Source organism: Heterocephalus glaber, unplaced genomic scaffold, assembly GCF_053883595.1.
Source record: "Heterocephalus glaber isolate CG9 unplaced genomic scaffold, H.glaber_assembly_v1.0 deba00001572, whole genome shotgun sequence".
In the NCBI taxonomy this organism is placed as follows: Eukaryota; Metazoa; Chordata; class Mammalia; order Rodentia; family Bathyergidae; genus Heterocephalus; species Heterocephalus glaber.
The window spans coordinates 23,623,684-23,650,614 of NW_028258357.1; the positions used below are offsets into that span (position 1 = coordinate 23,623,684).

The 26,931-nt window shown below is 59.0% G+C and overlaps 2 protein-coding genes across 6 annotated transcripts in view; one reads left to right on the plus strand and one right to left on the minus strand.

Moving 5' to 3' along the window:
- Syn3 (synapsin III) overlaps positions 1-26,931 on the minus strand; it is a 312,905-nt gene that overhangs the window by 155,745 nt on the left and 130,229 nt on the right. The gene's annotated exons all lie outside the window — the stretch shown is intronic.
- Positions 3,093-26,931, plus strand: part of Timp3 (TIMP metallopeptidase inhibitor 3) — a 41,001-nt gene continuing 17,162 nt past the window's right edge. Inside the window, exon 1 of the mRNA XM_004844777.4 lies at positions 3,093-3,396. Coding sequence (XP_004844834.1) covers positions 3,276-3,396 — 121 coding nt within the window. The 5' untranslated portion in view covers positions 3,093-3,275. The remainder of the gene's footprint in view (positions 3,397-26,931) is intronic.

The following is a 26,931-nucleotide window of genomic DNA, read 5'->3' on the forward strand; positions in this document are numbered from 1 at the left end:
CCCTAGAGCCCAGCTGCGCCTGGGAGGAATGGGGCCAGCATCTTACCCTGGCCCTAACCCCGTGATTCACAGGTCTGCCGCTCCCTTGGCTGGACATGCAGCCAGCCCGGGTGGAGGTGCCGGGCAGCTGCGGGCCCAGACGGGTGTTGACGGGAGCTCTGTGGCTGCACAGACAGGAGGGCGGCACCCACTTGGGGCCTGCACCCACTGACAGAGGAGAGGCCTCAGGCAGAGGGAGCAGGGTGTTCCCGGGCTCATGGCGCCCCCTAGCACTGGCCAGCGGAATAAGGCCAGGGAGCCCCACTGCCAGGAGCTGTGCCCGCTCATCCCAGCATGAACACAGGCAGCCCGCTGGTCACCAGGTTAACTCCTGCTTACCAGCACTTGGTGACTGGGAGAGAAGCACAGGCAAGCGACTGCACCAGAGTCACCTAAGTGCTGTGCTGGAAGGAAGTGCAAGGTGCTGGGAGATAGGTGAGCGGGGCTCCGAGAAGGCTTCCCAGAGGAGGTGACATCTGACAGGAGCTCTGCATGCCAGCTAAGCAGCCACGCTCCCGAGCTCCTACTGTGCGCCATCCCAGAGGCCCAGATGGAGGAGCAGCGACTGCCAGGAGCCTCACCCTGGCTCTCCCGAGCCTTAGCCATTCAGGCCTCCCCCAGGTGGCTTCATCTCCAGCCTCGGTCCGGTCCGGGAGAGAGCAGAGGGGAAGCTCAAGAGGAGCCCTGGAGCAGTCTCGGCAGGTTCAGCCTGCTCGGGCGGCATTCCTGGGGACCTTCACCTGTCCTTGGGGACGCCCCATGGAAACTCAGCCTGGCCCAGCTGAGGCAGAGCCTGGGGTCCATCAAGTTCCGTCTTTGCCTGACAAACACAGATGGCGCGGGGACAGGACCGGTGGACGCAGATTCCAAGTCAGCCCTAGACTTGTGTGTTCTCATGCTCTCAGCGGTCAGGAGCAAGCAGGAGGGCTGGGTTCTTCTCCTAATGTGAGAGGCCCTGAGGGAGCACTTCCTGCCTGTGATTAGGCTGTGGCCACTGTTATGTCCACTTTACTGGCCACCAGGTCTTCTGCTGCAGGGACCCGCAGGAGGACTCTGAGTTCTCTCCTGGCCTCAGGCTGAGGCTGAGCTGGCCTCCTGGGTGGGCAGAGGTGAGCCCCTCAGCATAGGCACAGGGAGACGAGACTGGGCGTGATCAGGCTGGTATGGCCATGGCCAGTGTAGGCACAGGGAGAAGGTCCCAACTGAAAGGCTCTTGGGCTCTCTGACCTCCAACAAGGCTGCATGCACCAGCTTGGGGGAGGAAGTGAGGGGACGTAGGTGGGAAGGCCCTTTCGTGTCCCTCAGCTGGAGCGAGAATCAGAGGCACTCACACTGGCACAGTTAGGCAGCTGCCGGGGCCCAGTGCTTTGCTGGCTTCTATAGGACCCTGCTGCGGGTGACCAGCAGAAGTCCCTGCCTGCACTCATGATCCAGGAGCAGCTTCTCCTTGGGGAAAACACTGGCATCTGGACAAAACCATAATGTGAAAGGAGAGAGGAGAAGGAATGCCCACACGTAACGTGCTTATCCAAAGTGGATTTGGCCTGGAAAGGCATCTAAAGCCTTCCACATGACCGGCACCGTGCGAGTTCTACCACTTTCTCAAATCCCACCAAGCATGTCCTCCTTCAGCCTGGTTCCCTGGGGTGGCCCCACTGTACCTGCCCTGAGCCTCCAGGGCCACTGGCCACACCCATACTTGAGATTCTCCAATCCCTGGTTTGTGCTCAGAGGGCTAAAAGGTTGCTTGGCCGACTACCCCAGACCTCAAAGTGTCAGCAGGATGGCTGGGCTGTAATACAACCAGCCCAGGGATAGGGCTGGGAAAACATCCTAGGGAGCTGGCTCGCTGCTGGAGGAGCGAGAGGGACAGGGCCTTGGGCTGGGTGGGTTCAGCAAAGTCCCACCGCCCACACTTCCCCTTCTGCCTCCTCCCCAGCATCACTTGTCAGGGGTTCGGTGGGGGGGGCTCCTCCCCACGTGGAGTCAGGGTGTACAAGTCCCTGACCACGCAGGAGAAGGGAGGGAGAGAGGAGACCCGGCTGTGGGGGCGTCTGCAGTTAGATCCCACTGCTGCTGCTGTCTGGGCGAGCAGTGTCTCTCGCAGTGTGGCCGTCATGGGGCGGGGTTGCACAGCTGGCCCCTCGCTGGCCTGGAGGGCTCTCGTGAGCTAGAAGGAGGCAAGGCGTGGAGCCTGCCTGTGAGCACGAGCAGCCGCCCCAGGCCTCCTGTGGGAAGGACAGCAATTCCAGGCGTCACCGGCCATCCCCCGCACCTGCAGCCCCCGATGGGCCCTCAGGACCTGTTTTACTCCAGTTTTGGGTCAGTTCACCCCCAACTCCTGGCTGAAGGATGGAGACCCATCCTCTGCTGCCTCCCTACCCTCTGCTCTTCACAGAGCCCAGGGCCTTTGCACTGTCCTGGTTCTCCTTGTCCTGGTCACTTCACAGCTGGTCCCAAGGAATGCACGCCTGCCATGCTCGTTTCTGACCCATGACTCTGCTTTTGGTTTTTCCACAGCTCTGGCACCCTAGGGACCTGCCCTGTAGCACTCGTGGATTTCCACGTAGGAAGGGCTTGCTTAGTGCTTTTCACTCCCGAATCCAGAGCAGTGTTTGATGAATGAATTCACAACTGCATCTGGTCCAGAGGAGCACAGGTAAAGACATCTGTCACAGCCAACTGCAAAGGGTCTATTGCTCCAAGTGCAGGAGAGAGGGAGAGAGAGGAGGAAGAGGAGGGAGAGAGATCTTCCCTTCTCTAGGCTATCTGCAAAGTGGGCCTCATCTCTGCCTCTGCACACGGTCGAGGTCCTGGCGTGGCTGCGGGGCAGGGTGCAGGCCAGTCCCTTGTCCCACGTCCCAGCGCCCCAGCCCACCCTCGCCCAGGCAGCACGATTCCCTATAAGGCTCTGAACGGTGGCGCCCGGCCCGGCCCCGCCCCCTTTTTGGAGGGCGATGAGGTAATGTGGCGCTGCCATTGGTCGCGGGGTGCGGGGGGCGGAGCTACGGCGGGCCGCCCGCTATATAGCGCTCGGCGCCCGTTCAGCGGCAGCGCAGGCAGTGGCTCTTGGCGGCGGGCAGGCGGCTTCCCCTCGCGCTCCTCCGCTAGTCCGGCACAGTCCCCGCTCCGCCCGCCCTCCTCCCCTCAGTCCCGGGTCCCTTGCGCCCCGCCGCAGGCCCGGCCCCGAAGCACCTGGACGCAGAGCGGCAGAGCAGCAGCGCGGTCGGCGCGCGATGGCTCCCTGGCTCGGGCTGGTCGTGCTGCTGGGCAGCTGGAGCCTGGGGCCCTGGGGCGCCGAGGCGTGCACGTGCTCGCCCAGCCACCCCCAGGACGCCTTCTGCAACTCCGACATCGGTGAGTGCCCGGCGCGGCTGCCCGGTGGAGAGCACCGAGGCTCTGGACGCCAGCGCTGCACAGGGAGCTGCAGCCCGGCCGGCCGAGGGGCTCGGGAGTCCTGGGTGGGCCCCGTCCTGCTCTGGAGCCCGCAGGCAGACCCAGGAGTGAGCGGAACTTGGGCCCTGCGGGTTGGCCTGGGCCAGTGAGGGCGCCTGGGAGCTGCGGTGACCCTGTGGGTGGCCGTCCTGTCCCCTCCCCTCCCGGGGATCCGCTTCTGAGCTCAGCACAGCTCAGGGGCAAGGACTGCTGGCCTAGGGCTCGACACTCACGCAGGTTTCGATGTGTGTGTCGAGGGGTAAGCGGTGCAAACAGATCTGTCTCATCAGAACGAAGGTGTCAGGGTCACACCGTGGCGACAGTCCCCTGCTGGATTTTGTGTCCTGACAAGAGATGAGGTGTCCCAGCTGGACGTGGTCTGGAGTGCGGGGGACACTTGCGTTTCGAGGCCCAGAGCTGTGGGGCTCACTGGAAATATCCGGCCCTTGGCACTGTGTGGCGTGTTGTCCACATCTCCCTGCTGTGTGGGCGCACAGTCCTGAGCCCCGCCATGGGCATGCCAGGCAGATCCGTGTCCCTGCTGTGTGTGGGACGCTGCCTTGTGTCCCTGCCGTGTGCGCAGGGCAGTGGGTGTCACCCCTGCGCCTCTGTGCCTTTGGAGGTGAAGAATGGAGCGTGTGTGTCTGACGGCAGCCGGGACAGGAAGGACATTTTCCATGGGTCCCTGTGAGGGACTCTGTGGATGTGTGTGGCTCCGGGCAGTGCGGCCCTGGGGTGGCTGTGGCGACCAGGTTGGTGCCGGTGGCAGGGGAGGTGTTTGTGTGACTGGGTCACCCCCGGTGGCGAGGCTCCTGGGTCCACAGCCACACCCTCCCTCAATGGGGGTCAGTGCTCTGAGCAGGCCGTGCCCAGTGCCTGCCAGGGCCCTTCGGGTGGGTGGAGGAGCCTGGCAGGTTTTCTCTCCTGCGCTCCCTGAGCCTCCACCCCATCTCCCCTGGCTCAAGCTGTCCCTGCTCAGTTCTGGTTCTGCTCCATGAAGGGCAGTGGGCCACAGGCAGCAGGTGGGCTCGGAGCCGCTGCCTGCCATGCTTGAGCCTGGGCCGGTGTGTGCAGCTGTGTTTGGAAGCCTCCCCACCTGCTCTTGCTTTGGGGGCTCCCGCTTGGATGTGGGGCACAGTGGGGACAGGAGCCTGCGGACCCTGCTGCCCAGGCTCCTGCACTTGCCACCTGCTCAGTTCCCATGTTCGGTTCCTGCTGCGGGCTGGGCTGGTGCTGGCCGCTTGTCATTTCCCTGCGTGTATTCAAGACCTCGCTCTTTCTTCCCCCTTCGGCAAGTTCTTGGAGAAAAGCTTAGGGACTGAGAAGTCCTGCAGACCCAGGACAATGTGGCAGCAAAGATGAGCTGGGGAGGGAGCGCTCTGGCGTGGTGGCGCAGGTCCAAACTTGCTGGCCTGGGCCTGGTGCAGGCACTGGAGGCCTGATGAGCTCATGTGGGTGTGGGCAAGGGCTTGCTGACCTCCTGCTGCCGCTGGCCCACCCTGCCGGCCAGTAGGTGGCTCCTGAGGGACTCACTCACAGCCTCTGGTCTTGGCTGGGTGAAGGCTGCCTGTTCAGGCAGTATGCCAAGGAGGTGCCCGTGCCCCCACAGCCCCGCTACCCAGTGCCGAGCCCACTGAGGGTGCTTTGTGCCACCTTCCTCCTCCAGACTTCCGGCGTCCCTCCTCCTGGCCAGCGCCCTGCTGCCAGGGAAAGGCTTGTGGGCCTGGTGTGGCCCCTCCGAGGCTCCTCACCCACAAGTATCTCCTTTTCCCTTCTTCCTGGAGCCCCAGGCGCAGCCCCCTGGGCCAGGAGGAGTTAAAGGGGTTTCCATGGCAACTCTGGCCCTGCACCCCTCGAAGTGTTTGGGAGAAGAATAAACTACATGCCGGCGTATCAAACACACGGTGGGGCAGAGACTAGGACTTGGCAGCAGCCAGGACGTCTGTGCCCGCTCCCTGCCCTTCACTGCCCCTGGACCCCCGGGGAAAGCCTGACTCCGGCAGCTGGCCGGGGCTGGGAATACAGGAGGTGCCCAGCTGGGGCATGGTGGGCAGCGCCAAGAGCTTTCTGAAGTTTGTGCCTGTGTGCGTGCACACATGTGTGTGCTTTTCAGGGGTGGGGCCAGTAGAGAAGAATCTGGCTGCAGGAGCAGCACCAGGGGCCAGGGGCCGCGGGGACCTGGCCGGCCCTGGAGATCAGCCCAGGGTATCTTAAGCTCTTCTGCCAGGCGCCGCTGCCAGTGGATTCCTTCAGTATCAGATCCAGGCTTGTGGTTTTAGCAAAGAAGCCATTTTCAAGGAAACCAGACCCGTCTCTCTCACTGTTTCACAGTTATGCCCCAGGCCTGGGCTTGGTGGGCACAGGAAAGAGAAGGGTCAGGGGAGAGGAGCCAGCCACACGGTAGGGGTGAGGGACACAGACTCCAGGAGCCCTTGAGGGAGGGGGCTGCCAAACCGGAGGAAAGAGGGACAGTTTCTCATCGATGCTCTCCTCTCTCCCATCCGCCCGGCCACCTTCAGCGTGGATGCCACACCCATTTTTAGGTGGAAACTGCCTAGGTGGAGAAAGGGTGTGCATGCCAAAGGCCACCCAGCTACTAGGTGGTAAGGCTGATGCCCAGTCTTCGTTATGCCAGGGCTCAGAAACTTTCAGCTTCCATTGACCTTGATCATCTAAGACAGGTGTCATTCCTAGGAGTGAGGTGGAACAGGTACCGCTTTACTTCTGGGTTTGGGGAGTTTTTCTCAAAAATTTGAAGGCAGACAAAATGTTTTAATGAGACAACATCTTTTGGGAAGAAGAAATTATTATTGGTATTCTTATTCTTATATTTTATCATAAAAGAAACATGTAGAATACTTTAGTTATCCTTGGGCTACTAGAACCACAAGAGGCCCCCAGACCATCCAGCCAAGGTAAAAACGTCGATTCGGTTTGTCCCATGAGGCTGGAAGGAGTTACAACGCTTCCTCTAGTGGGATGAGTTGGGGGCCCCCGAGGGGAGCAGCCCCGTGCCCAGTCTGTGCAGTGGGGTGAAGGGAGTCATGGAGCCCTCAGGAGCTGGGTCTCAGCTGACAGTTCTGTGTCCCTTTCCCAGTCCCTGGGAGGATACGGTGACTGCGGAAGTGGCCTGGGCGGAGAGAGGTCTTTGTTTTGCAGGGACAGCAGGAACTGTTCAGCTTGCTGCTGAAAGGCACATTCCAACAGGTTCATTAATTAAAAACAAAAACAGCAGCCTGATTCTCCATCGAGTTGGCTTTCCCCATTCCCGCCAGTGTGGACCAGGAAGCCCTTCCTGTGCCTTTGCTGTGGCCAGCTCTGGGGAGTCGGGAGATGGTGGGGCGCACAGCTCCTGGAGGCTCGGGCTGGGAGCGCTCGGTCGCCTCAGGGGGCATCTGTGTGCTTTGGTGTCCCCAGGTGTAAAAGGGCACTCATAAGCCACCCACCCTTGGACCCTTTCTAGCCACATTTTTAAATTCCAAGTTTTTGTCTGAACGTATTGTGTGTCCATGCACGAATATGCCTGTCCACCCATCATCTCGCCCTGCACGCACTCCCTGCGTCTCCCTCTCTGTCCCATTCCGCAGTCCTTCTGGGTCACCACCGCTAGTTCTAGCCCCTTCTCCCGGCCGCTGCTGCACACGCATTTCCACACACAGGTACCTGGAGAACGCACCCTTAGACACAGGAATACTACAAGGCTATACGTGCTGGAGTACCATGTGCAGCCTGATTTTTAAAAATCCAACAACGTGCATCAGAACTCTTCTCCAGTAATGTAGGTATAACTCAGCATCACTTTTTGCATCTGCAGATTCCACAGGGCCATGGTTTTTGAAAGCTCCTAATTGTAGAGTGATTACGACATGTCAGGCATCATTCTAGGTCATTAACGTGCATTGACCCACGCAATGCCCCCAACAGTCCTGTGAGGCAGGACTGTTTTCACTTTAGGGCTGAAGGAATGGAGACTTACAAAACTCGGGTAACTTGCTGAAGGATATACTGCTGTGAAGTGACAGAATCTGTCTTTAAGCCCCTGTAACCTGGCTCTGAGACACATTCAGCTAGTACATTGTATAGCCCACTGTCGTGTTTTATAGCATGCATCACACTCTACGTCAGCATAGACTACTAGACCACTACGAGGATATACTATCTGCATAGGCAGACCTGACTTAGCCAGTCTCCTACGGATGGGTTTCTAAGTTTCTAACAACTTCTCATTCCTATAAGGGGTGCTAGAGCACACAGTCGTTGTGTAGTCTTCTTATTCAGATGGACAGATATTTTTCTGGGGCAGTGATGTGATTGGAGTTGTTGTTGGACATCAGGGCTGTGCCGTTTTCCCCAGAATGTCCCGGCCACAGTGCACCCAGAGTGGCCATGATAACATTGCTCTTTCCAAGTATGAGGCAGGTATGTGGGGCTCCCAGGGCCCTGTGCTTCAGACACTTGGGGTTCTTCTCACAAACAGAAAAACAGCTTAGGACTTCTACTGATTTTTCTGGTCTTTGCCTCTTTTTGCTCACTCCTTTGTATCTCTGAAAGGGCCCAACTTTAGGGCCACTTAGACCAGGTTAGTGGGACCCTTTTATAAGGACAGAGAGGGAGTGCAGTGGAAGCTTCAGCCCTTGCCCTGTTGCAGCTTGGAGAATTCAGCTGGAGACGGTTTAGGTTTTTGCTTTGATGTCAGCCGTGGGCCTTTTATCCTGTGCAGTCGTGTGACCTTGGGGTTCCACCCAAACTTGCGTCACAGGTACACATGGTGAACACACATGGTGGGGTTTGCTTTCTGGCTCAGGTGTGTCCCTGAGTCCCCTCCTGTCTCCTTGCTGTGGTATTCGGATGAGGGTGAAGGGTGCCCACGAGGATGAGGATGGACCCTAAGACGAGATGCTGGGGTTCTGTCCTCGTCCTTACGGGGGCCAGAGGGTGGTTAGGAGCGAACTCATGGGCCTGATCAGAGCCTTAAGTGGGCCCTCGGGGTCAAGTGCCAGCAAATGCTTTCACAAGAGCCCCTGAGGCCCAGCCGAGGACTTTGTCGTCGCTGGACTTCCTGCGCCAACCCTTCTTGGATCTCTCTGGCTCCTGGCCAGTGCTGTGCCCTTGATTTTGAACACTGTAACTTCTCCAGGTCTCATTTGCTCCCGTTTTCCTACCCACTCCCTGGCACTGGTGCAGAAGAACAATCGCACTTTACCCACATTTTAAACCCGCTTCAAAACACCATCGAGATTGAAAGCCAGATTCTCAGAGGCTGTGTGGGAAATTCCCAGAGGGCACCGTTGTTCCCGGGCTGACAGCCAGTTTCGGGCTGTGCCCCGCCCAGAGGGACGCACCTAACCGTCCGAGAGGAGACGCTCTCACTGCTGTCTGTGTCCTGGCTAAGTCTGGCCCCGTCTTCTCCTGGACCCTGCACTCAGCACCCACCCAGAGAAACCGGTAGAGATTTCTGCCTGCCGCCGTGCCGGAGATCAGGAAATTCAATTATTTCCCATCCATGTGCATGTACCGTGTGCCCTGCACTGTGCTGAGCTCCTCCCCTGTGTATCAGTCCTCCCGGGAGGTGGGCTTCCTGTCCCAACTGCCTGGTGATGGCCGGGTGCTGGTGGGGCCAAGCCATGGGCCCAAGGCCACGCTGCTAGGAAACAGCAGGGAGCCTCCACTTGCTCAGGTTGGCTCGGAGCCTGTGCTCCCAGCCAGCCTGTGTGGACTGGGGCGAGAACTTTTTCGTCTTGAGGACACTTTACCCCTTTGCAACTCCCTCTCCCTGGAAGTATGACTCCCTACTGTGGGCCCCCAGAATGTTTATCTTTGAGTTTTTACCACCCTCAGTTAATCACTGGGGCACCAGCCCTGGGGACCTTAGGACAGCCAAGTGCACTCATTTCCGATTCCTTTCCATGGCATCACAAGTTCCCAGCCTTCTCAACACCAAGAAGCATTTTTTAAAAATTAACTCTCCCTTCAACGGATGCAGTGTTTCGAAACATTAAATGTTGATTATTTTCCCCATTAAAAATCAAGTTAGGATAGCAAACTGCCCTGCTAGACTGTCATTATTTGGAAATCATCAGCTAATATGCTAATTAACTGCAGCCCCAAGCAAGGAAGCCTGGCGCTTTTCTGACAGGTGACTGGCGGGCTTCCTGAAGTGTTGGAAAGAGCCCAGGGGCCTCCTGAGTCACTGCCCTCCGCCCCTCCTGAGCCCTGCTGGCTCTTTAGCTTCACACCGGTTTCCATCTCTGTCCTGCAGGCAGGGCACACCTTCGCCACCCTTGCCACAAGCCCATGTCATCAAAGTGCAGGGTGCGTGTCCTGCCCAGAGGAGGTGACGGGAGCTCATCTCTGTCACACCCTGGCAGGCAAAGGATGGGTTCTGGCTCGAGGACTCCAGACACCAGCAGACCGGAGCCCACGAGGTGCCCCTGCCAGCTGGGGTGGGGGAAGAGGTCTGTCCTGAGCCCTGCAAGCCTTCTGTGGGGCTGTGCGGGCAGAGGACATGCTGCGGTGCCCAGCGCTGCCCAGTGTCAGGTCTGACCCTCGTCACCTGGTCACGCCACACAGAGTCCCCGGCCTGGCTTTGTATGGAGGCGGAGAAGGGAAGAAGAGGGCCAAGGTGAAGGTCAGTGGGGTGACGCAGGCCTGTGGGGCGATGGGGGGTGGGACTGCTGGGGGTGCCCGAGATGAGCCCCCGAGCAGAGCCCTAAATGTCACATGGCAGGGACCCCTGCCCTCCTCGCCCAGCTCTGGCTGCCGGGTGAGGGCAGCACAGGCTGGCCCCACTGCCCACTCAGAAGGGTGATACATCCAGGACTCCCGGGCCTGGGCTCCCGATGAGGATGGGGCCACCTGGGATTGCACTTCACGACGCTTCAGTCTGAGGTGGTGAGCTCTGACCCCGAGCAAGGGCTGCCTCGTGACTGGGTTTTGTCCTCCCGAACAGACCACGCTGTGCACCATCTGGACATGAGGCAGCGGTTGGGAGGTCTGTCCTGCAAGCTGCATGGCCTCAGTTGCCTGGCCTGTGGGGAGGTGGCAACACCTGCAGGACAAAGGGTGCACGGGAACTCGAGTGCTCCTTTTTAGCTTGTTGTTACCTTCTACAGAGCGGAAAGTGCAGTGCTGAGGGGTGACTGCTTGTTCCGCATCACGGTTGTTGACCCCCCCTCCCCCAGGCCAACAGCGCCTCCTACAGGGCAGACCTCAAACAACAGTTTCCTACTCTAATTTCATGGCTCTTCCTGTCAGTCAAGTCCGCTTGATCTCATTGAGGACCACAACATCCCGATGAGAAAAGCAAGACAGTGGGGTCACTGTCCGCGTGTTGTGGGCATCAACACTGAGATGGGTGTGGTGCAGCAGCTTCGCACACACCCGAGAGGTGGAGCTGGGATTGAAACCATGTCTCTGTGGCCAAGTCCGACACCTTCCTGGAGCTACGGCCAGCCTGGGCTCTCCTGACTGCTCCAACCAGCACACTCAGCGGGGCAGCTGAGGGAGGGCCCTGGAATCGGCCGAGTGACAGCACACTGGGTGACGAGTGCCTACCAGGGCTGGGAGGTGCGCGGGGCCGGGGACCTGAGGTCTCTGTCGGCGATATCCGCTGCCTGAGCGCTGGTCTCCTGTCTGTGCAGTTGCAGGTTGGCTCTGTGGGCGTGTAGTTTTTCTCGCACGCTACTGAGTGCCTACTGTGGCCAAGTGTTTCTGGCTCTGTGTTCCCCTGGAAAGAGTTCTCTACTCTTGCTGAATAATTTCGCACCTATTTCCGTGACACCCTTTTGGAGGTGCAGGTACCCTTGCTGGAAATCGGGTCTGTTGAGATCAGATCCAGGACTTCTGTGGTTGTCGAAGTGGACGAGGGCTCAGAGTGACAGAATCTCCAGTGAGCTGTGACGCTTCATCAGGTGATACATGTGACCACCAGACTTCCTGCTGGCGCACAGCTAATTTCCCAAATGGGTGGCATCCCTGCCGACTGAGTTGATGGCTAGAATTAAGAACCAAGGTCACTCCAAGGTTGTCATTGACCTCACTGAGATCACCACAAAGGCTGATGGGCAAGAGGTGGGCTGGAGCCTCAGCATTCACCATGCCCGGCCATGGCTCCCCGCAGCTGCCTGCCCAGAGGGGCCTGTCAGTGGCTGGGTCTGCAGTGAGAAGACTTCTCCCAGGGGAGACCAGCTCGGTGAAGACTTTGTTAGGATGCTATGATATACAGCCCTTGTTTCCTGAGGAGGGTTTCAGATTCCGGTCAGACGTGTACTGCTGAACAATCACAGTCCCCTGGCCCCAGGGACAGGGCGGAAGCCCCCAGGCTCCTGCAGCTGGAGCTTCCTGGAGGCCACACAAGTGGCAGGAGAACTGAGGCTCTGGGGAACAGCCCAGAGGGAGGGGGTACACTGGGGAGCACCTAGAGGGGAACACCTGAGGCTGGTCGTGGGCGCAGGTCCTTCCCTCATTCTTCTCTGGCCTGGTCTCCTCACCCGTTGTCACCCAGGTCAGGCCACAAACCAGATGCCCCTGGGGACCAGCCACTGGCCTGGGTGTCTGCAGTTAAACCTGCTGGACTGTTCCTCAGGCCTGCTTCCCAGGCTCTGGCCCTGCTGTGGGGTAGAAGTGGGCATCGGAACATATTCCTTTGTTAGGAGGTGAGCCACAAAACGATGGGCACGTGTGATGGGATAGAGCACGTCACCTTTGGCCGTGGGGTCAGGGAGGCTAGAGTGGTAGCAGTGGTGGTGAGCTGGAGAATCCATGCTCCCTGTGATGGGGACAGCTGCTGCTCAGCTCCAGGCCATTGGGAGGCCGTGCGACTGGGTGCTGCCAGGTTCCTGGTCTCAAAGGGTAAGGCAGGAATCTAGATGCACTGTATGAACTCTTACTGCCTTTAAACGGCACCACAAGGAGGAAGAAACACATGCCCCTAACAAAAACATGTCCTTGGGCTGCATTCAGCCATACAGGTCACAAGCCTTGTGATCTTGAGTCCTTGTGGTTCTTGACTTCTGAGTAAATCCGAACAGTGGCTTTTTCAAGCAAAACGATGCCCCGAGATGCCACTTCTGCACCTGGACTGCACTTGCTGTGCTTCCCAAGGGCTTGGCATGGTACTGGTGGGGCTGGGGACAGCCGGCTGTGAGCCTGGGTAAGGCACTGGGCTTGCCGGTGCCAACAGCATTGTGCAGCAGGCAGGAGGACTTATCTCCCCGCAGGGCAGTGGGGCTCCATGGAGACTGAGAGGGTGGAAGAGGCGTGGCCCACCCCTGTCGGAGTCAGGGTGTGATGAGGGCCCAACTCTGCACCATCAGGACCTGCCCTCGACGGGCGTGGGGTCTCCCCTCCAGCTCCTTGGCTGAGGTCTGCTGTGAAGAAGAGTGGGCGTGAATGAAGGAGGCGCAGGCACTGACAGCCCTGTGCATGGGGAGGGCGGGTCAGTTTTGAGTCTGAGTCCTGGCCAGCCCAGTGAGAAGCCGCTCCGACCGCTACGCTCCTGTGTGAAACAGCAGCAGTTACCCTGGACAAGGCACCCACCCTTTTTTAGCAGAGAAGACCGGTGGCCTGGAAATCACAGGGGAGAGTTAGAGCCACGCTCTGGCACCCAGATGACCGAGGGCCAGCGGAGAGTCCCACAGACTCCAAAAGCTACTGCCACCTCTGGATCCTTAGCATCTGGGTCTCATTTGGTTTAAAAAGTGAACCCCAAATAGTTCGAATTCCTGCTGATCTCCTTCAAGAATTTCTTATGGCTCAGAGCAGAGGGACAGAAGGGCGATGAAGCCCAGGCTGGCGCTGTTCAGGAGAAACTGGATGGCGGGCCACAGACAGAGTTTAAACTTTCTTGTAGTCACATTAGAAAAGGCAAAAATAGGTGAAATTAATTTTAGTGACAAACTTAACCTAATATATCCAAAATATGATTGTTTTACCCTGATTTAAAATCATTAGTGAGATTTTACATTTTTTCATCCAATTTTCGGAATGGATACACATCTGACAGCTGGCCGGCTGGGTTGGGAGTGGCTGTCCCAGTCCCCAGACACCCGAGGGTAGCAGCCGCCTTGTGGTACTTGACCTTGCGGGCGTTGGTATTTGAGAACGCCTGACCTCTTGCCCTCTCCTGCCTCTTCTGTACACTGCACCCTGGAGTCATGCTAGGGCCCAAGCCCAGAGGCCACTGACTCAGCCTCCCCAGTGGCCTGTGTGCTGTGACTTTGGGGAGAGCCACCGGGCCAGGCCTCTCGCTGGACAGAGGAAACTGAGTCCAGGAAGGTGGTGCATGGCAGCAGAGCAGGGGCAGAAGTAACAACTCTTGGTAACATTGAACATTTGAGTCACTTTTCTATGCCAAGGCCTTTTGGGCTTCCTCTGTTGAGACTCTTACTAGCTCCAAGAGGTGGGAACTAATTGGGAGTTGGAAGACTGAAACAGCTAACGTTTACTAACAGCTGTTCTAGGAGCTTTACACGCACACGTGCACACGCACATTCTGTTATTCACTGTGCACCTCGGTGTCAGGAGTTACACTGCCATTGCCCTGGCCCTTGGAATTACCTTTAAAGACCAGAATGTGGCCCGAGAGAGGCAGGGTGCAGCCCAGTGTGCAGCCAGCACCTCCTGGGATCACGAGTTGGGCTGGGTCTTGTGCTGCCTGGGGGAGAGCTGGCGTGGGGCTAGGGTCTGCTGTGTGGCCCACGTGCCCCAGCGGCAATGCTGCTGCCGGCTCACTCGTCCCCTGGTTTCCACCTGCCGCCTTCTGAGCTGCAGGAGGGAGGAGCACAGGGAGGGCCAGGCCTGCTGGACGGTGGGTCCCGGCAGAGCAGGCCCTGTGCTGGGCCTGGCTGGTTCCCAGGCGGCCTCACCCAGCAAGGCCAAATTCCTGGCCAGGCTGAGCGGGGAGGGAGAACACTTGTCCATTCTGCCTCCCTGGCTGGGCGAGGTCAGCCTACGAGGTTGGAGAGCGGAATGTGTCTAATTGCACGGGGCGGGTGGGGTGGGGGGTGGGGGGGTGGACAGGGAGGATTAACACTCTCTAAATAGACACCAGGAAACCAAGAATAGCCTTGCTGCCTGGAAATCGGTGGGCATTCCTGACCACAGGCCATCACCCTTACTAGGTGCTCAATAAACACGGCTGAAATACAGAAATGAGCAAATATTCAAAATGGGTCATTGGAGGAGCACTTTGCCAGTAAAACTCTGTGCTCTGTATAGAAAGGACTTTCAGCCAGGGTTATTTGAGTTTCTCCACAGGAGGTCTTTGCTGCCCTTGTTCGTCTGCTCTGCTGGTCTTGAGACACAGCCTGGCCGGGAGGAGGTGGCTGTGCTGTCCCCACCTCTGATGTGCTGCCGGCTCTCCTGCCAGGTAGAGAGATGAGAATTCCTTTCTTTTGCCCGATCAGCGGGACTCTGATGCTCCATAGAGCACTCTGCAGATTCCAGTTCCTTGCGGGTTCCCAATTTACTGTCAGGCCAGCCCCACTCTAGCGCCAGGCTCCGGGACGTGTACTGAAGGCGGCCTTGCTGCTGCTCAGAGGCAGCAAGGTCACCAGGTGAGCTGTGAGGACAGCCAGCAGTGTCCTGCGGGAGGGTGGCTCTGTGCTTCCCAGCGCTGCGCTGTTTATGCAGCGTCCTCTGAGGATGCTGGTGCCCGGCGCAGCATGGCTCTGGGAAGCCCTGGTGCGTAGTCACCTGTTAGTGCTGTTTGTCCCATGTTTCTAAAACAAACTTTCCCAGGAAGCTCCTGGGACCCCGCGGGAAGATACTGCTGAGCTGAGAGTCTGCAGACAGTGGAGGAAGTGGGCATCGTGGCCACACGATGCGGGGAAGCCACTCGCCGGCCTGCCAAGAGGGCGTGGCCGCAGCCTGGGGACGACGGGCACTTGGTGGGGGCCAGGAGGAAAGGGGAAAGGAAGAGTGAGCTTCGAGGCCAGCGCTTGCCAGGCTAAGGACTTCTGCTTGGCTGTTTAGATCCTGCTGTGTTGGTCAGCTTCCTGCCACTGTGACAAAATACCTGAAATCACCAACTTAATAAAGGAAAGGGGTGGTTTTGGCTCACAGTTTCAGAGGCCTCAGGCCTGCTGCTTTGGACCTGAGGCATCCCGGTCCCACTGGCGGGAGAGTGGGGTGGAGGAGGCCTATGGTGTCGCCTCACGGTGGCCGGGACACAAAAACAGGAGAGAGCAGTGTCTTACACCCAAGGCAGGGTCCCCAGGGCCTCAGCCCTCTGCGTAGGCCCCACTGCCTCTAGGTTCCACCACCTCCTGCCAGTGCCATGCTGAGTGCCAGCCTTGGACATGTGGCCTGTGAGGGGCGCTCCACGTCCCCACCCAGTGCCTGTGTCCTGTTCCCCATGAAGGGGTTTGATGGAGGGAAAATATGGCGTGCGTGTGTGCGTGTGTGCAGCTGCTGAGATCCAAAGGCCCAGGCACTGCACAGTGGAGAGACGGTTGGGGAACTTGGTGGCATGGCTCAGCGCCGGTCCTCGATCATCCCAGCCTGGAGCTCACCTTCCCAGTCTCTTCCACCACTGCCAGAGTCACGTCACAGACAGGAGCACACCTGGAATCTGATTAAAGCTTCCGTGCAGCTTCCGGGAGGTCTGACGTTCTCCCCAGGGTCATCTGTGATCCTCTGAACACTCTTCTTAGATTCCGAGTTCACCTCTGTGCTGAAACTCAGCAGCAACACCAGGGAACCGAAGTGCTGCCTGCCTGGATGACAGTGCATTCGAGTCTAAGGCCGGGCCCTTCCCGCGTTGCTGGGGTGTCCTGGGGAAGCCCCCGTCGTGTGGCTGCTTTGACTCAGTCCACACAGGACTTGAGGTGGCCGCCGGGTATCCCCGAGCCTTTGCCCCCAGGATAGGGCCTGGCCTGGCTCTGCCCTGCCTCGGGGTTACCCTGGGTCAGCCAGCTTCCCCTTGGATGCTTGGTGCTGTTCCTGAGCTGTGACCACACTGATTCTGGCTCTCAGGGTATTTAACGGTGATGGAAGGCTTGGGCCTCCAGGGCTGCCTGTCCCCTGGTCCCCTGGGCTGTGCACGGGGAACCGACTTCATTGTGGCTGATGGGGAAGCAGTCAGGATGGGGCTGCTTCCACCTGGCCTGGAGCAGCATGGCGAGCGGCAGGCGCAGAGCAGCGGGTAGGACACAGGCCAGGAGAAGCCGGGCTGGGTGTGGACTCCCATGGTGTCACAGGGCTCTGACACCAAGGCCCAGGCAGGCAGCGGATTCCAGGCCCCTGGGGTCACTGCTGCTCTCTGCTCCTTCCTGATTCCCCATTTCCTGCCTCCTCCTCCTTTGACACAGCTATAAATAACTCAACTGGCTCCTCTAGGTGGGGAGGCAGGCGCAGGGGCTGGAGGTGCAGCTGGATCGGCCACCTCAGGCCACAGGGTCTCAGGTTGTTGGGGGATTTTGCTTGCTTGCATCTTCTAGGGAGTGAGGCAGTGGTAAGCTGTCCCAGGCGGGCTGGTGCTGGGCGACACCTGCCAGCCCCTGTCTTGCTCCTGCAGAGCCCTGGGCCTTGGGCTAGAGAGAGGCTCAGAAAGGAGGCATCTGGGGACAGCAGGGGACAGGCTACTGTGCTTGGCAGGCCAAACCTTCAGAGAGCTGCCTCTCCCGTTCTGCCTTCCTCACACCTGCCAGGCTGTCTGTGGGACACCAGGTGAGGGCCTTGAGAGTCTTGCTGTGCATTCAAGTCCCAGTAACACGCAGATGGTGGCAGATTCATCCTCGAGGGAGGGTGCGCCAGGTGCCTGCTGTGCCCTGGGCCCTGGGCAGAGCTCGTGGGCACTAGCGCAATGCATTAGCTGTGGGTGCCTCAGCCATGGCTCCACCTGGCTCCTCTCTCGATGGAGATCTGCCTTCCCTCCACCACAGTGCCAGCTTGGCACCCGAGTGGGCACCTTCCACAGCCCCAGCTTCTGCCACATCTGCTCTCAGAAGCTCAGGGGACAAGGGGTCCTGTGGCACCAGCACCTTCATTTCCCTGCCTGGCTTCCTCTTCAGCCAAGCCAAGGCCCTCATCTGTGGTTGTGTTCCGTGGCATCCATCCTACCACGTGACTTCCCAGGAAACCCTTCAGCCGGCCTGGCTGCCTGCTTCCTTCTTCCTCGCCTCCGCCCAAGAGAGCCAGGGCCTTCAAGACTTCCGTGGGGTGCGGGCTGCTGATCCCCACAGAGCTGCCCTCATCTGACTCATAGGAAGGCGCAGGGCTGTCTCGCTGGGCCTCTCACCTGTGCCGGCCCCCTCTTCGGCTGGCTCTGGGCCTCTTGGGACTGGACCCCAGGCCACTTCCCCAGCAGTTCCTCCTGCCTCCATGTGTGTTCCTCTGCCCTCCCACGATGCAGCCCCAGCACCCCCTGGGGGCCTGGCACATCCCAGCTGGCAGTGGGCACCAATGGGCACCCAGCTCTTCGGTGTTGTCTTTTTAACCCCAGCTGTGTAGAGGGCGGGGCAGCCTTCAGGTCAGCCTGCAGCTTTCCTAACTCATGCTTAGTCGGAGCGTCCTTCGTGTCCAGGGTGGGCAGGGCCTCAGAGGATATCGCCAGGACCCGGGAAGCTCCTCCGAGGGAGGTCCCGGGCTGGGGCAGGTTCTAGGGCAGGGCTCCTACCTGCGCAGAAGCCGGGTCTGTACTCACTCATTCTTGGGAGGAGCAAGGAGGCTCAGGGCTCGAGTTTTGGATAAGCACTGTGATGGGGGCTCAGCTGATTTTGCCAGATAGTGCTAATTAATTATTCCACTGCTTATTTGGTACATGACAACGATTAGGGAGAGACACGCCACTTGGCTTCGAGGTCCCTGAGGCACCCAGCTGGCCCTGCTCTTCCAGCCCTGTCTCTGGCCGGGAAGCTTCCAACTTCCATGCCTGCATCCTCCAGGGTGGCCTAGGCTCCTGGTGGGGCTGGGCTGGAGAAACAGCGGAGGAGGCAGAAAGAGATGTGCTTAGCGTCAAGGAGACTTGAGATCGAAACCTGCACTGCCTTTGACACCAGGAGTAAGTCGGATGTAAATTCTGAGTCCTGGTTTTCCCCACGAGACACGGGGGATCCAAGTACATCCAGGGCTGAGGGGAAGCTGGGGGAGATCGTGGTGGTGACCAGGACGCTCAGCACCCGTTGCACTGCAGCGACCTCGGAGAAGCATGCTCTTTGAGTTCCAGTGCTCTGTCCCCTGCGGCCACTAAGGGGTCCTCCTGCTCTGCAGGCCACAACAGGAGGTGGGTGTGGCCCTCCATGGAGGTAGAATTCCTGAGAATGGGTTCACAGCAGACAGCTCAAGGAGAGGCAGATGGTGTCCTGAGCGAGGGTGGAGGCGGAGACCTGTGTGCTGAGGACAAGACGGGTGGATGGAAAATGAGACCCAGAGAGGCAAAGCCCTTTGCCAGGGTCACACGGCTGGCTGGGAGGGAGGGGAGTGGTGTTGTGTGGTTAGGTTTCCGGCCGGGTATTGATCACTGCTGATGTAGCCCTCTTGTCGCCAATCCTCCGCTCCTCAGAGGGACTCTTCTGGGGAGACAGAGAGCCCTCGCTGCCCACGCTGCCTGCCTCTGCCACCCCATGAGAAGTGGGACCCTATCCTGTACTTGTCCCCACCCACCCACCAGCAACTGGCTCACTGCATGGGCTGTCACTTTGGGATTTCCAGGTAGCGCCCATGGGGTTGGCAGAGTGGGCGAGAATCCTGGCACGTGGGTCTCTCACCTCTGTAGGGGGCTGATGGGAAGGTGGTCTGACCGTGCATGTCCAGGGCCCCGAAATGTGCCCACATTTCAACCACCAGTTACCCTGCAAAGACACAGGCAACACCTGAGTGCTGCAGAGCGATCGCTTACATCCTGGTGCGTCGATTCAGGGCACTTCGGGGAGGCAACCTTTCTGCGGCCCTGTGGGGCACTTGTAACAGAAGCTGGGAATGACAAAGGGGCAGGGGTGTGATTATGTACACAGAAGTCTGAGTGTGTACCAAACTATCAGCACTAGCTGTCTCTGGGGAGTGGGCTTTTGGATGATCTTAATTTTGGCTGGTATTTCCCAGAAAATAAGAGTTTCGCAACAGTGACACGTGACTTATAATCAGATAAAAGAACAATGGTGGGAAAGCAGGGCCTTGGGTCGCTTGGCCTGCCCTTGGACAGGGCTCCGTCCAGGGTGGGAAGCCAGCACTGCCTGCCTTTTCTGGGGCACAGCCGTCCGGCTCCTGGGAGCGCTCACCTCCAGGGGTGGGTTCAGCTGGTGGTCTTGGGTCTGAGGGGCCCTGTGGGTGTCGCCGGGGTGTGGTGGGTTTCCTCTGCCTCTGTCCTGAACAGAAGGGTCAGATGTGTGCCTGGGAGTTGCCAGAAACAGGCAGGGAACCCAGGGTGCAGTGGGCCTCGATGCCCCGGCCTGGGTGTAGCCAGGGAGGATGGGGGAAGTCTGGGAGGAAGGGGAAGAATCGCAAGTGACCCGGGGGCCGGCAGAGCAGGAAGAAACTCACGGGGCTAATAAGAGACCATGTGGGGGCTGGGAGGGGCCTCACCCAGGCTGCACTTGTAAGGAGACCCCGACTGTCCCTGCATCCCCATCCTCATGCCTGTGAGCCGGGCACCAGGCGACCGTGGTCTTCTGACACCTGCAGTGTCAAGGGGAGCGAGAGGGCTCAGGAAGTCAGCACAAGCTGCGTCTGCAGAGGCTGGAAGCCCTCAGCTTCCCTCATGACATGGCCCACCTTACAGTGACTCCACCTGCTTGGCCCTGGGCCTTGGGGCGTGGCGTCTACGCTCTGTGGCCTCAGGTGGGGCAGCCAGGTAGGCACAGCATGGTCAGCATCGTGCTGTTCCTCAGGCGGTGCTGGCAGCAGCTGAGACACAACTCACTCAGAGGGAGTGGCGCCCCTTTAAAGCTGAACACAGATCTGTGTACAAGTGCATGTCTGCTCTCCATAATCAAGCGGCCTTCCTACCACAGACACAGGCCTGAACTCACTGGCGAGTGGCTTGCACGGACATGCAGATTCCCTGTGCACACAGAAGACGAAGTGACTTTATCACGTTTGAGTGGGTTACTGTCATGGTTTCCTCCAGAAAAACCTGTGGGATTGTTTCCCCTACTCTCGTGTGGTGCTCTGGCTTCAGGATGGGGTGTGAGGCAAACACCTTTGGCCACTGGGCAGAGGGAGGAAGCGGCCTGCATTCACTCTGGGCGCAAGGCTGCTCTCTACCCGGGCAGCATACTAACAGCACGCTGGCAGGCAGAGGGCCTCCAGAAGGAGGAGCACACAGGAGGGGCCTGTCTGGGGAGGTGGCCTGGGCAGCAGCTGTGCAGCGTCATGGGTGCAGCTCCTGATGGCCCCACCCGTCCCAGGATGCCTCCTCCGACCTGTCACTTTCAGGGGCAGTGTGGCTGCAGAGGCACGGGACTGGGCAGATAGGACTCCTTGCAGCCACAGTCACCAGCCGGCCCCTGCAGGTCAGGACCCTGCCTTCGCAGAGGCAGGGGTGAACTGAGAAACTGGGTCTCACTCTCTCTCAGCCACGCTGGGCGCCACACTGAGATGTCTTCAGAGGACCCTGATGGGGCACAGGGTCTGCCCTTGGGATGCAGTGACCTCTAAAATGACAGGTTTAACAAGAGAAGATGACTTCTAGATTGAGAGGAAATAATCAGGCAGGGATGTGAACATGCCTCAGGGTACTCATGTGTATACACATAAGTGCTTGTTGTATACATGCATCTAGAAATATTTATCTGTATATACACGTGTGCATGCACAAACATAAACACGCCAGGAGGTTTATCACAGACCTGTTTACAGAAGCATCCACAAAGGGCTCTGTATCTGTGCAGCCACAAACATTACAGCTGCGCAAAGGGAAGTGGCTGCACTGCAGGAGCTGACATATTCCGGGTGAGACTCCGATCACCCGCAAGTATGCCGTGTGATTCTGTTAGGGGGGAAAACACACCCTCCAGTTTATGCAGCACTGGGAAAGCCTCCAAGGGAACCTTTAAATATGAAGAGCAGTTGTGACGGTGTATTGGGAGGTTGGGTTATGCTACAGATTCCTTTATAGTTTTCCTTTTGCCCACCTCTTTTCCCCCAGTCCTTTCTTCAGCCAAGTTCTGTGACACTGTATATGCGAAAGGGAAATAATACAAAAGGATACGAAGCAGAGAAGCCCTTGAAAAGCTTGTAAGAGTGTGGACCAGGAGAGAACAGATACCCCATCTCCTTTCGTCCAATTCTGAGAAATGTCAGTCGCTGTCCCTCGAGTACAGTTAGCATAGCAAGTACTGAGAGCCTGGGCGGTTAACACTCAGTTCTTTTTTTGATACTCCCTACCAGTCATCTTGCTAATATTCTCCTCTCAGAATTCCCTGGCTTTTTTTTTTTTGTACCAGAAATCGAACTCGGGACCTTGTGCTTGCAAGGCAGGCGGCGAAACCACTGAGCTAAATCCCCGGCCCCCTCCCTGGCATTTTAGATGTTATATTTTAGTGGGAATCAAAAGCACTGTGTGTCTTCAGGTTCTGCAGGTCGACTGGCCACCGAGGTGTGCGCTCTTAGGGCCAAGCTCGAGAGCTGGGTCGCCTCCCCCGGCACGTCCCACCCATCCGCTCAGCAGCAAAGGGACACTGCTGTAGGCCGCCTCTGAGTCCGTTGCAGGGGACCTGGAGGCCTAGGTGTGGGTCCAGGCCTCTCGCCTCCCAGCAGAAGAAGGAAGGGGGCTGGAGCACTGCGGTGCAGGGTTGCGGGGTGCTGGGGTTTTTCTGATCTTTACCTCTGCCGGGGGCCACTCCGAAATAGCTCAACAAACCCCCAGCTCCCGCCGACCCCAGGCCTGTCCAGAAAGGCAGGGGTGAGCGTCCACTGAACCTCGCAGGGACGCTGGCAGCCCAGCCGGTGGTGCAGCGGGGCACAGAGCAGGCATCGGAGCAGGGCTGGAGGTCAGCGTGTGGAGCCACCTGGGCCTGGCCAGCTGCAGGGCCGGGGCCAGTCTCCCTTGACATCTGCCTGGAGCCCTGTGCCAGCTCCCTGGTGCCAGCCTGGCAGGCTCCTGCCTGCACAGGGCACTGAGAACATGTGCCGGCATGTCCTGGCCCGTGCCTCTGGGCCTGTCTGGGCTCAGTCAGAGCCTCGTGAGGGGGCCAGGGTGGCCCTGAGAAGTGGGCAGGGACTGTTGGTCACCCTTTACCTTCAGGCCAGCCCCCGACGCCCACTTCTCTGAAAAGCAGCCAGATTTGGTCTTTGAAATTTCAGCTCCACCTCAGCCGTGCCTTCCTGAAGCCCTCTGGGGGCCTCTCAGCTCCTTATCGAGTTGCAGAGGCTCCAAGAGATCTGGGCGCCCCCTGGCTCGCTCTGGCCTCACACTCCTGCTTGTCTCTGTGTGCTCTAGGCTCCAAGGTGTGTGTCTGTGTCACCCGTCTGAACTTGGCCCTGTCCTGGAAACACCTGACCCTCCAGACACTTGCCAGGGCTCCTTCTCGGCGTGCAGTCTTGGCTCAGTGTCAGCACCCAGGGGGGCTGACCTTGGCCACCCACCACTGTCTGTGCCCTTGCTCCCGACAGTGCAGGGGCCTTTGTGTACTGTTTGTCCCGTCTGCGTCAGCACTGCGCGCGCCCATCAGAGCACAGACCTTGCTGGTCTTGCTTACTGCCTGAAGAATGTTGAAACCCTAGTATTCGCCAGTGCGCTGGACAGTGAATCCCTGTGGCCCATGGGAGCTGGGCTTGTACAGGTGATGCCCCTGGACCGGCTACCCGGTCAGCGTCATACTGGGCTCGAACTCAGCTGCTTCCGGCTTCGGTGCTGATGCTCAAGCACGGGGGTCCTCGGGGCTGTTCGGGGCAGGCAGCGTCTTGGGCCAGCATTCTCCTATGGACGGCTGGCTGCATCTCATGGGTGGAGGGCACCTGGGGAGGAGATCTGAAGAAGCTCCTCCAGGTGCACTTTCCAGAACACAGGCTGGGCCTCGTTCCGTCTCTTCCCGCTGGGAAGCAGGTCTGTGGGCCAGGGATGTCCGACTAGGGCTAAGCGGAAGTTAGAGGTCCAGGCAGCGGGACCACGGTGGCCATTCTGCTGTCACTGCTCCCCCATCCTTCCCGGGTCCCGCTGGTCTGTGCTCTGGATTGGGTGCCCCAGGGCCACGCCAGGACCCCCGAGGGCGCTGGCCACGCCAGGAGGCCGTCGCCGAGGAAGTGCGCACTTGCCCACAGGGAAAAGGAGGACAAAACGACAAAACGGGGACCCCTTGGGCGAGCTGGTCCTCACCTCCCTGAGGGTGGGAGGGGCCGCCCCTTGCTCCCTGCAGGGGACTCGAACTTGGCACCAGGCTTGGCTGGAGCTGGCATCAGTTCTCCTCTGTGTCCTGCTGAAGAAGGGTGCAGTGTTCGGCTCAGCAGAGGAGGTGTGAGCAGCAGAGGTCAGGCCGGTGCTCCCTGCTCAGAGCCCCTTTTCAGGCCACGCCCTGTGCAACAGCTCCCCACCTCTGTCCCCGGGGGTTCAGGGAGCGCTGTGACGATGTCGAGGCAGCGGCGGAGGACAGGACTGTCCCCTTTGCCCAGCTGGTTCCTGATGGGTGGGGCGCCTCAGCACACGGAGGCAGAGGCAGGCGCCAGGCACCTGCGTGATGGGTACCAGATGCCCTGTGCAGCCTCCGTGCAGAGGGGGGCCTGGTCTCATCAGACCCAACTGGCCTGGCTCCCACAGAGTGCTGGCCCCGGCCATCCCCTCCTCAGAGTGCTGCCAGGTCTGCTTGCGACCTCCATCCACACTGGGCACCTCAGGGCACCTTCCCACACCCGTGCTTGTCTGCAAGGCAGGCCCCACGCACCCGACATGCAGCCCTGGACTTGTTCCAATGCATCCCAGCCCCAGGCAGACTGGCGCCACGACGCCACCTGAAGTTAGCATTTCTAGGGCCACTTCTCCCTGTCCCTTGCTGGGCCCTGCCCTCCTCTCTGGGGTGTTCATGCCTCTTGGACGGATGCCAGTCCCTGTCCCTTGCTTCAGCCTGACCTGAAATGGAAATGCGCTGAGCCGAGTAAGTGGGGCAGCCTCGGGTGGCATTCAGCAGCAGAGCACCGCGCCCCATGTGGGCTGGCTAGCACTTGGGTTTTTCTTTTCTCTCTTCTTAGAATTGCCTTCACCTCTTCTCGGCCTGGGAAAGGGGCCTCTCCTGCAGTGATCCCTGCTGCTGCTCCGGAGAGGTCACCAGACACCTGGACCCAGGGACAGGCAGAGTCCCTTGGGGGATGTAGGTACCCTCAGGGCCAGGAGCATCTCTGGTTCCAAGACAGAGTGAGGTAGACGGTTTGCCCAAGAGCAGAAGCCAGAGCTGAGATTCTGCCCACATGGGCTCCTGTGGGCCTCGGCCACAGCGGCTGCTGCAGAACCCGAGGCAGCTTCAGGGTTGCCCTCCGAGTCCCCTCAGCTGAGATCCTGTACAGATGGGCAGTGGGAAAGGAATTCCTGCTGGAAAACACCAGAGGGGTCACAAGCCCCGCAGCCCCGGGCCTTCCCAGGGCCGGCGTCCTGGTCCCTGTCACCGGGGCCCTGAGCGCATCCGCCCTGTGCTTCTCCTCTGCTCCCCCGTGGCCCCCACAAGGTGTTTCCTGCAGGTCCTGTGGGCGGACTGGGCGGGCACATAGCAGAATCAGTCTGGAACATCGTGAGCCGCCTGCCTCAGCCTGGTTTTGTTTGTGTTTGCCATTAACTTTCTTTTCCAACCAGGGGCATGGGGGTAGGGAGGAGGAGGGAAATGAAGGTTAAAAATATTGACCGAGTGAGAAGTATTAAATAATTCTTCTGTTTCAAAAATAGCTACTTCCGCGGCTCTGGGAGTCGCCTGGTGCCGGGGGATGGGGCTGACGCTGACCTCGGGCGGCCATGGAGTCTGAGCGCTGCCTCCTGTTTTCAAGAACAGCTTCTCTGAGGAGCTCCCACTGAGGGTCCTCCACCTTGCTCCGAGGGAGGGTGGGTCCCCTGATGTCCCTGTCCCCTCCCACAGGGGACTGGAGCAGGGAGAGCTGAGTCGCTTACGTGACTCTCGGCTTTGGAGGGGACACAGTCTGTTAAGGCCCTGTCATGGCTGCCAGGAAGCCAAGGTCAGGCAGGGTGGCCAATGTCACTGTTGTGGGCGGGGCGCTCCCCACTTGGCAGTTGGGGCGCTGGGGCTGAGTCCCCCTGGAGACCTTCCCGGAGCACTGTCCGTCCCTCAGGGGCACGAAGGTGGCAGGTGGAAGGACGTGGTCTCCTCTGTGTGAGATACACGATCCTGAAGAGCGGGGGATCCCACGAGGTGTCCCGTCCAGTACCCCGGTAATGCACCTCAGCCGCTGAGGGGACCCTAGGCTTGTTTGCATTTTCACTGATGAAGTCTCTGTTGGGCCGCCGGTCTGGAAAGTAGATGCTACTGGCAAGGAGAAGAGAAGAAGATGGCTGACAGAACAGACTGGTGACTGGCAGGCAGGACAGCTGAGCAAGGATGGCGTGGGCAGGGAAGGACCTGGTGCTGTTGCTTCAGCAGCGACACAGCCCACCATCCGTGCCACCTGTGGAGCGCCGTGTGGCAGGTGGTGCAGGTGTGCGCCAGGTGGGCTGGTGAGGGCCGACTCCGAATTCGTTTCTGTCCCCGTGTTGGCAACCTCAAATCATCCAGACAGGGCAGGCAGAGAAGGACCTTTAAGGCAAGGCCGGAGGAGGGCACCTGCAGTGTCCCGATTACCTGCTTAGGTCTGATCAGCTCTTCAGAGTTGTCGCTGTGGAGAGCAAGGGGAACGGGACCCTTGGACTCGCCGATGAAAAGAAGGCAGAAGCCGGGATTGTGCATGACTCAGAAACTGAAGCTCCCAGTAAAACAGACTCAGCGCCTTGGGTTGGGGAGGAGCTTAGCTGTGTCAGGTCCAGCTTCTTGGACCTGTGGAAGGGAGGGTGCTGGGAAGGGACTGAGTTGTCAACTCCCTTGGAGTATGGGTGCAGGAACTGGGGGAGGATCCAGCCCATGGCTCTGCTGCTGCTCAGTACTTCCAGTGCAGTACCCTCTGTTTCCACAGTGAGACGAGCACAGTTGTTCAGTACAGCGGGCAGAGTTCCTGAGTCACATCAGAAGTTGGAAGCAGAGTCTGTTTGCGAAACTCTGGGAGCTGTTTCTTTCTGAGCTTGGCTTTATCGTGGTAACACTTCATGTGACTGCTCCGAGCTCTTGGTTTTTAATGGAGCATGAGAGGTTTGAGTTGAAAACCACCAGTCACCCTCGAATTGGGAAGAGGATGTCTCTCTCTGCTTTGTACACTGATCACTGATTCTGGGAATTTGCATCCAGGCCCTGGGTCAGAGATGAGAGAGCTAAGGGCTGGGAACCAAACCAAGAGGACCAAGAACCATGTCCTAGGTGTCAAAGTACCAGCAACATCCCTGACAGTACTTATCCCAGAGGTGACTTAGGGAACAGCCATGTGCTCTTCAAATAGCCC